The sequence below is a fragment of the Orcinus orca genome, chromosome 9 (assembly GCF_937001465.1).
Source record: "Orcinus orca chromosome 9, mOrcOrc1.1, whole genome shotgun sequence".
Lineage (NCBI taxonomy): Eukaryota > Metazoa > Chordata > Mammalia > Artiodactyla > Delphinidae > Orcinus > Orcinus orca.
The window spans coordinates 105,157,778-105,167,814 of record NC_064567.1 but is presented as its reverse complement, the minus strand read 5'-3'; the positions used below and the strand labels follow the sequence as shown (position 1 = coordinate 105,167,814).

The 10,037-nt window shown below is 37.2% G+C and overlaps 1 protein-coding gene across 1 annotated transcript in view; it reads right to left on the bottom strand.

Moving 5' to 3' along the window:
• Nucleotides 1-4,286: 4,286 nt before the first annotated feature.
• The window catches only part of SUN3 (Sad1 and UNC84 domain containing 3), a 40,379-nt gene continuing 34,628 nt past the window's right edge, over nucleotides 4,287-10,037 (bottom strand). Inside the window, exons 9-10 of the mRNA XM_049715186.1 lie at nucleotides 5,586-5,678; nucleotides 4,287-4,595 (exon numbers count right to left, since the gene is read on the bottom strand). Of these exons, the coding sequence (XP_049571143.1) occupies nucleotides 4,476-4,595; nucleotides 5,586-5,678 (213 nt within the window). The 3' untranslated portion in view covers nucleotides 4,287-4,475. The remainder of the gene's footprint in view (nucleotides 4,596-5,585; nucleotides 5,679-10,037) is intronic.

Sequence of the window (10,037 nt, the reverse complement as noted above, 5' to 3'; positions counted from 1 at the left end):
AGCCAAACGTGATTAATGTCACATTTAAATTTTTTAGTAACAAAACATGCTTTTTAGTACTTCACAAGTTAATTTTAAAATAGATAAATCATTAAATGAGGTGGTTGCTATGGAGGTCATGAATATGATTAAATGCTAAGTAAGCTTTGTAAACAGTGTTTCATAATATATTGATATTTACTTCAAATCACTTATTTTTTTGCCATAAAATAAAAAACCCGATTTGTTTAGTCATAACAACATCAATGGTGTTGGGTGTTGTGGGGAAAATTGTCTAACCATGGATGATGAGTTGTTTTGTTCAAGAGGAAAAAAATTAAAGCTATTTGGCAATATTAACCAAAAAAAAAAAGATTTTTTTTAAACTTCCTAAGAAGATACGTCAGTATACATTCTGCACAAAGGCCCAAATAATATAGGGAATTTTGACCCAACAAATATAAAATTAAGTTGAAATGATCTTTTCTTGAAAGATAATAGGAATCTTATGTTTTCTTGCAGTTTTCCTAAATAGGTTTGGCAAATTAATAATTCAGGCTAAGCCTGTCATTAGGACTCAAGTGCTATTGTTACTTGGTTCCCATTCTTGAAAGAGTAGCAAAGATTGGTGGTCCAGAAACTAGATAATAGTCTTTGGTACAGGGAGAATTGGCAAGCTTAAAGCATTTGAAATGATTATAAATGTATTCGGATCAATTTTACCAAAGTAAACTAATTTATATTTTGATATCTCTCTAATTATAGGTATTAGTTGATAATCAATACATACTTAATGAACTGAGTTGAATTTCATTACACTAATGAGGCTGTGTCTTGCTTCAATCTTTTGGACCTTTTTGCTGTGGTTTGCTCTGTGCCATACCATCTCTCAGAGAGGCATGCCATCCTGGATCCATCTTTATCTATGAAGGTCATAATCCATACGATAATATGATTATAAATCAATAAAAATGGACTTTTTGCATGCTTCTTAGAAAAAATAATTCAATAATTTCAGTATTGATAATTAAATATATTGACACTACTTCCTTACATTTCTTCCAAACGTTTTGAAGGCAAGGAATGAGGTCACCAGAGCTCTCTAGAAGCCTGTGTGGTACTGAGTTTTCTAATGCAATGTGTAGTCATATTGTTGTCTGTCTAGCTAATACATAGTTTTCTAATGTATATGATTATAAGATCCGGGGAGCAGTGTTGATGTTATTCATTATGTTTGTTTATTGTGCAAGGAAATGCCCTCATCTTGAAAACGGAAATACAATGAGTGAAGCATACAAAACATCAGTCAGGGTGTGGAGCTGGAAGTAAGGAACTAACCTTTTTATAGCTGCAGAGATGGTAAACTCCGCCTAGATAAGTATCATGCATTTAGTAGCTGTCACCCAAAGCTGCATCTGCCAGTGTCTGTCAGGTGCCTACTTCCCCCTGCAGTCCCAGGGGAAGGCTATTTGCAGTCCTATTGTTACCAGTTAATGTTGGAAAAATTACCCAAGGGGAAAGATACTGGCATAGCTCAGAGATTCTACATCAGTCCTGATGGGCAATATTTGTCTTTTTTTTTTCTTTTACATGGGAAAACTGTAAAATGAGGGAAAGCATACTGCAGGGGTGGCATGAGTGAATCTCTTTCGAGAATTATACTAGTTTAAGGGTGGGTTTTACTTAAACAATTCTTCAAAGACTCTTGTCATCTTTTAGATGTTAAAGGAAAAATACTTCAATACATTTCATAATTTTAAAAAATTGACATCTGTGGAGCCTGTTAGAAGTGTCAGGTACAGTGCTTGGGGCTCGTGCTCCGAGGAGGGGGCTCCTCCACCCAGGAGGGGGAAGACAGACGTTTGTTGGGTGACTCTGTGTTTCATTTTGATGTAGTAGAACTTTTTTTTTTTTCTTTTGTGACTCCTGAAGTCTGAGTCATATTCAGAAAGGTGTTCCTCTATCCAATGCCATACGGGAGTTTTTCCAAGTTTTCTTGTTATATTTTTATTTTTTTATGTTTTTTTTACACCTGTAAATCTTTTCCCATATTGGGAATTCATCATGTTTCAAACTGAGAAGTATGGATGCAATGTTCTTTTCTTAATGAGGAGATAATTGTTCCAAGCCATTTGTTTTTTCCCATCCCTTTTGAGATGCCACCTTTATCATATATACTATGTTCCAACATAGATATTAATCTATTTCTAAATATCAGAAACAGAATTTTTTGTTTGTTCCATTGGTCTGTCAATGTTCCAGTGTCACACAGTTTAAATTATTTATATCTATGTCATTAATAATTCTGGGACACCAATTCCAATGTGTGGGGCTTTTTCCCCCACCCCAAGAAATTCTCCAAGACCAGCTGGGTGTCCTATGATTCAAGTCTGACACTACCTACCTGGAGATAGCGTCAGACCCCACAGGTCCCACAAGACTGCCCCCCTCCATTCAGATGACAGTCACAGTCCAGATGTCATCTGTGCTTCTGATCAACTGGCTGTAAATTGGGGTACCATGATCCCCTCCTTGGATTTGAATGTTTTGCCAGAGCCACTCACAGAACTCAAGAGAATCATTACTAGTTACATTACTTACTAGTTACAAGAGAAACATTTTACTCACTGGTTTATTGTAAAAGGATATAACTCGGGAACAGCCAAATGGAAGCAATGAATAGAGCAAGGCATGATGAAGGGGCTCAAAGCTTCCCTACTGCCTCAGAGCTGGCCATTGTTCCCTAATCTCCATGGGTTCACCAAACCGGAAGCTCTCCAAACCCCATCCTTTTGGATTTTTATGAAGGTGTCTTACATAAGCGTGATTGATTTGATTTAATCACTGGCCTTTGGCATTTGATTCAGCATCCAGCTCCTCTCCTGTCCCCAGATGTCGAGGGTTGAGACTGAAATTTCCAACCCTCTAATCAGTGGTTGGTTCTCCTGGCAACCAGCCCCCATCCTCCAGTCACCTCACTGACGCAACAAAGACACCTTGATCACTCTTATGCTCAGGAAATTCCAAGGGTTTTAGGAGCTCTGCACCATAAACTGGGGAGAAAAACAAATGTATATTTCTTACTGTAAATCACAGTATAACAGTCTTAGAGCTATTTCCCTTTGTTGATTGTCTTAATTTCAGGGGTTTCCTAGCTTCTCACTAAGTTTATATTTCCACGGAAACTTTAGAGTCAGTTTGGTTGAAAACACAACCCTTTGGTTTCTTATGCATATGTGTTTTAATCTTTTTAAACCTTTCTAAAACTGAAAATGTCAAACATATATACATATAGACAGAATAGTATTAAGTGAAACCTTGTGGACCAACACCTGACTGCAATGATCATTTCATGACCAATCTTTTTCATTGATCCTCCCACCCATTTCCTCCTATATTATTTTGAAACATATTCCAGGTATATCATTTCATTTGTAAATTTTAAAACATATATTATAAATCTAAGTGATAAGAATTCTTTGTTGTAACAAAATCATAATACCATAATAACCTAAATATTGTTTTTAAAAACAATTCCTTAATATTCCATAATTGTCTCATAAATATGATACTTTTTTTCTGGCTTTTAATTGGGATCAAATTGAGTTTGTAGATCAATTTAGAGAGAACTGACTTCTTGACAGTGAAGTTTTTGCATCCACAGGTGAGTTATGTCTTTCCATTTATTGAAGTCTTTTTTTCATTATCCACTTCTCTTTCATTGGCTCTTCATACAGTTTAATTCTTTCATTTGATTTTTTTAAATCTTTGTTGTGGCGTTTGTAAATTATATCCTCTTACTGGTTGTGGTTTGCATTTATGAATGATTTTGATTTATATATGATAATTTTGTCTCCATCTGTGTTTGTAATGTATTTTTTAATCGAATTTATTGCATTTCAAGGAATTCATCAAGTCATCTGCAAATTAGTCATGGTCGGACTTCCTCACTAATTTTTACCTCTAATTTTATTAGCTTCTCTAATTGCGCTGACAGTGTATCCAGATCAGTGTTAAATAACAGTTTTAACAGCAAACATCCATTCCCGGTATGGATGAATAATAAATGAAGGCAAAGATGCTATTATGTGAAAGACTGTTGAAAAATACCATCTTCTTCTAAATGCAAACTCATTTTTCAGTGCTTCAACAACATGATTCATCCTCAGAAGCTACACTAACATGGGACTTCCCTGGCGGTCCAGTGGTTAAGACTCTGAGCTTCCTCTGCAGGGGCTGTTGGGGAGCTGGTTGGGGAGCTAAGATCCCACATGCCCTGTGGCTAAAAATTTTTAAAAAACACAGTAATGCAGAGAGATTGAATTTACTTTTTTATTTTTTTATTAGTAAAATTCATTCACTTTTTACTGGCAGGTAGGAACCACTTGGAGGTTTCTTTCTCACTTCTGATTTTTGATTCCTATAGGTGTGGTGTAAACTAAGGGAATCACTTGAATATTTTGGACATGTGGTCATGGGCTTCTGCACCAGTTCTTCTAGGTGTCATCTCTTGGGGTGCCATGAACCCTGAATCTATATAAACAAGTATACTTCGGGTGTCCCCAATTGCTAAGGATTTTAAGTTTCATACATAATAAGAATTCAGAAACTTCATGCTGAAAATACAGAAAAGATTGAAATTAATGTCTTATAAAATAAACCTTCTCAAAGAACCCTGAGTCATGCTGATGTAATAAAAAATTAAAACACTGTCTTTCCTAAGTCAAGTACTTTCAAGTACCAGTCTAATGGATGATGTAATGAGCTACTGTAAGTAAAGAGCTCATAAAAAGGCAAATACAGGGGAGGGAGATAACATGGTGGTCTATACTTCGAGGCCTCTCACTGCCTTGTCCAGCCTCCATGGTGCTCCTTGTTGGCTGCCCCAGGGAGGGATGTGGGTATACAACTGAATGTGAAACTCTACAAGTACGTTCATTTCTGACACATATACTGCTTTCAGCTTAGATTTTCTCACCATTGGCCAAGAAGTGTAGTGACACACTTGTTTTTACATGGTTTGAGATGCCTTCTGCATCTCTTCATTACTTCCTGTGACTAATGAGAAATGATTAAATATATTTCATATGCCTTAATGACTTTCAAGGGTTTCTAAGTTACCAGTTGGTATTCTTTCCCCATTGAGTTAGGGTGAGAAGTGTTACTTATATTATTTGGTATTAAATATTTATTCTCTCCAAGTTCCTCTCTGCCCCCAACCATCTCATTTTGTACCATCATCATCCCCATCCCTTTTACGGAAGGAAGATGATAGTGACCATCACACCTAATCTTATCAAGGGAATCTAATAAGTAAGATAAGGATGAGAAAGAGAATATATATATATATATATATATATATATATATAAGTGATAGCAAATGATGACGAATTTGGCTTAGAAATAAATTTTATATTTGCCTATTTTTTGCATTAAAACTTATGTACATGATTGGAGCTAAGAATTTAAATTCAGACAAGCTTTGCTTATCGCATACTTTTGTCAGAATTATTCTCACACACACCACTTTGCATCAAGCAATCCCAACAAATCCCTCCCTGGGATGGAGTCACTGATACCCTATCTTTTCCCAAGGGTCTCATTACCTGGAGCGCAAATGTTTGAACTGTGGTTCCTGTTTTATTATATATAAACTGACCTAGGAAAATTTCTTCTCCTTCACATTGTTTCGAGACACCCTGTAAAGAAAACAACAGACACAGAGGTTGTAATGAATGGGTGTTCAGTTACAGTAAATGGAGGCAAGTGTCTGTTCAAGCAGCAACTATTCTCCAGACATCTTTGGGCGTCCTCCGGGGCACAGCGCTATGCTAGCTGCCAGTACTGCCCTATAAACCCAAAAGGTGTTTAACTCTGGTGGGGGAGCCCTTAGGCAAGAAACAGGCTAATCAAAGGGCCGAATAGATTCAGATAGAGAGATAAACAAAGAGGTGAGAAAGAGAGATGACAGAGCAAATTCCAAAATTGACTTTGGCCTCATAAATGTATTTGCTATAGTTTGAATAAAATAAACACCAAATGAGTCCCCATATTGACCCAATATGCGTGAAACTTAACCAGTTTGCCAAACTTTGATCACACAAATAGCTCCATCCAAAAAGTAAGCTTTTGTTGATTTGTGTATGCAATTACCCTTGTGCTTTTGACCTTCCTTCTCTAACCTTTATTTATTTTTTTCCACTATCAAATATTTTTTTTCTTATTAGTCATCCATTTAATACACATCAGTGTATACATGTCAATCCCAATTGCCCAATTCATCACACCACCACCCCCACCCCACTGACGCTTTCCCCCCTTGGTGTCCATATGTTTTTCCTCTACTTCTGTGTCTCAATTTCTGCTTGGCAAACTGGTTCATCTGTACCATTTCTAGGTTCCACATATATGCGTTAATATATGATATGTGTTTTTCTCTTTCTGACTTAATTCACTCTGTATGACAGTCTCCAGATCCATCCACATCTCTACAAATGACCCACTTTCGTTCCTTTTTATGGCTGAGTAATATTCCATTGTATATATGTACCACACTTCTTTATCCATTCGTCTGTTCATGGGCATTTAGGTTGACTCCATGACCTGGCTATTGTAAATAGTGCTGCAATGAACATTGGGGTGCATGTGTCTTTTTGAATTATGGTTTTCTCAGGTTATATGCACAGTAGTGGGATTGCTGGGTCATATGGTAATTCTATTTTTAATTCTTTAAGGAACCTCCGTACTGTTCTCCATAGTGGCTGTATCAATTTACATTCCCACCAACAGTGCAAGAGGGTTGCTGTTTCTTCACACCCTCTCCAGCACCTGTTGCTTCTAGATTTTCTGATGCTGCCCATTCTAACTGGTGTGAGGTGATACCTCATTGTAGTTTTGATTTACATTTCTCTAATAATTAGTGATGTTGAGCAGCTTTTCATGTGCTTCTTGGCCATCTGTATGTCTTCTTTGGAGAAATGTCTATTTAGGTCCTCTGCCCATTTTTGGATTGGGTTGTTTATTTTTTTAATATTGAGCCACATGACCTGTTTATATATTTTGGAGATTAATCCTTTGTCCGATGATTCATTTGTAAATATTTTCTCCCATTCTGAGGGTTTTCTTTTCGTCTTGTTTATGGTTTCCTTTGCTATGCAAAAGCTTTGAAGTTTCATTAGGTCCCATTTGTTTATTTCTGTTTTTATTCCCATTACTCTAGGAGGTGGATCAAAAAATATCTTGCTGTGATTTACCTCAAAGAGTGTTCTTCCTACTCTAAGAGTTTTATGGTGTCCAGTCTTACATTTAGGTATCTAATCCATTTTGAGTTTATTTTTGTGTATGGTGTTCGGGAGTGTTCTAATTTCATTCTTTTACATGTAGCTGTCCAGTTTTCCCAGCACCACTTATTGGAAAGACTGTCTTTTCTACATTGTATATCCTTGCCTCCTTTGTCATAGATTAGTTGACCATAGGTACGTGGGTTTATCTCTGGGCTTTCTGTCCTGTTCCATTGATCTATATTTCTGTTTTTGTGCCAGTACCATATTGTCTTGATTACTGTAGCTTTGTAGTATAGTCTGAAGTCAGGGAGTCTGATTCCTCCAGCTCCGTTTTTGTCCCTCAAGACCGCTTTGGCTATTCAGGGTCTTTTGTGTCTCCATACAAATTTTAAGACATTTTGTTCCAGTTCTGTAAAAAAAATGCCATTGGTAATTTGATAGGGATTGCATTGAATCTGCAGATTGCTTTCTGTAGTACAGTCATCTTCACAGTATTGATTCTTCCAACCCAAGAACATGGTATATCTCTCCATCTCTTGGTATCATCTTTAATTTCTTTCATCAGTGTCTTATAGTTTTCTGCATACAGGTTTTTGTCTCCTTAGGTAGGTTTATTCCTAGGTATTTTTTTCTTTTTGTTGCAATGGTAAATTGGAGAGTCTCCTTAATTTCTCTTTCAGATTTTTCATCATTAGTATATAGAACTGCAGGAGATTTCTGTGCATTAATTTTGTATCCTGCAGCAATGCCGAATTCATTGATTAGCTCTAGTAGTTTTCTGTTGGCATCTTCAGGATTCTCTATGTATGGTATCATGTCATCTGCAAACAGTGACAGTTTTACTTCTTCTTTTCCAAATTGTATTCCTTTTATTTCTTTTTCTTCTCTGATTGCTGTGTCTAGGACTACCAAAACTATGTTGAATAATATTGGTGAGAGGGGACATCCTTGCCTTGTTCCTGATCTTAGATGAAATGCTTTCAGTTTTTCACCATTGAGAATGACGTTTGCTGTGGGTTTGTCATATATGGCCTTTATTATTTTGAAGTACCTTCCCTCTATGCCCACTTTCTGGAGAGTTTTTTTTTATAAATGGTTGTTGAATTTGTCAAAAGCTTTTTCTGCATCTATTGACATGATCATATGGTTTTTTATTCTTCAGTTTGTTAATACGGTGTATCACATTGATTGCATATATTGAAGAATCCTTGCATCTCTCGGATAAATTCCACTTGATCATGGTGTATGATCTTTTTAATGTGTGGTTGAATTCTGTTTGCTTGTACTTTGTTGAGGATTTTTGCATCTATATTCATCAGTGATATTGGTCTGTAATTTTCTTTTTTTGTAGTATCTTTGTCTGGTTTTGTTATCAGGGTGATGGTGGCCTCATAGAATGAGTTTGGGAGTGTTCCTTCCTCTGCAGTTTTTTGGAAGAGTTTGAGAAGGATGGGTGTTATCTCTTCTCTAAATGTTTGATAGAATTCACCTGTGTAGCCATCTGATCCTGGACTTTGGTTTGTTGGAAGATTTTTTCTTTTTTTTTTTTTTTTTTGCGGTTCGCGGGCCTCTCACTGTTGTGGCCTCTCCCGTTGCGGAGCACAGGCTCCGGACGCGCAGGCTCAGCGGCCGTGGCTCACGGGCCCAGCTGCTCCGCGGCATGTGGGATCTTCCCGGACCGGGGCACGAACCCGTGTCCCCTGCATCGGCAGGCGGACTCTCAACCACTGCGCCACCAGGGAAGCCCTGTTGGAAGATTTTTAATCACAGTTTCAATTTCATTACTTGTGATTGGTCTGTTCCTTTTTTCTATTTCTTCCTGGTTCAGTCTTGGAAGGTTATACCTTTCTAAGAATTTGTCCATTTCTTCCAGGTTGTCCATTTTATTGGCATAGAGTTGCTTGTAGTAGTCTCTTAGAATGCTTTGTATTTCTGTGGTGTCTGTTGTAACTTCTCCTTTTTCATTTCTAATTTTATTGATTTGCGTCTCCTCCCTCTTTTTCTTGATGAGTCTGGCTAATGGTTTATCAATTTTGCTTATCTTCTCAAAGAACCAGCTTTTAGTTTTATTGATCTTTGCTATTGTTTTCTTTGTTTCTATTTCATTTATTTCTGCTCTGATCTTTATGATTTATTTCCTTCTGCTAACTTTGAATTTTGTTTGTTCTTCTTTCTCTAGTTCCTCTAGGTGTAAGGTTAGATTGTTTATTTGAGATTTTTTTTGTTTCTTGAGATCAGCTTGTATAACTATAAACTTCCCTCTTAGAAAGGTTTTTGCTGCATCCCATAGGTTTTGGATCATCATGTTTTCATTGTCATTTGTCTCTAGGTATTTTTTGATTTCCTCTTTGATTTCTTCAGTGATCTCTTGGTTATTTAGTAATGTATTGTTTAGCCTCCATGTGTTTGTGGGTTTTTTTTTTGTTGTTTTTTGTTTTTGTGGTATGCAGGCCTCTCACTGTGGTGGCCTCTCCCGTTGTGGAGCACAGGCTCTGGACATGCAGGCTCGGTGGCCATGGCTCACAGGCCCAGCCGCTCTGCGGCATGTGGGATCTTCCCAGACCAGGGCACGAACCCGTGTCCCCTGCATCGGCAGGCGGACTCTCAACCACTGCACCACCAGGGAAGCTCTGTTTGTGTTTTTTACATTTTTTTCCCTGTAAGTCATTTCTAATCTCATAGCATTGTGGACAGAAAAGATGCTTGATATGACTTCAATTTTCTTAAATTTACTGAGGCTTGATTTGTGACCCAAGATGTGATCTATCCTGGAGA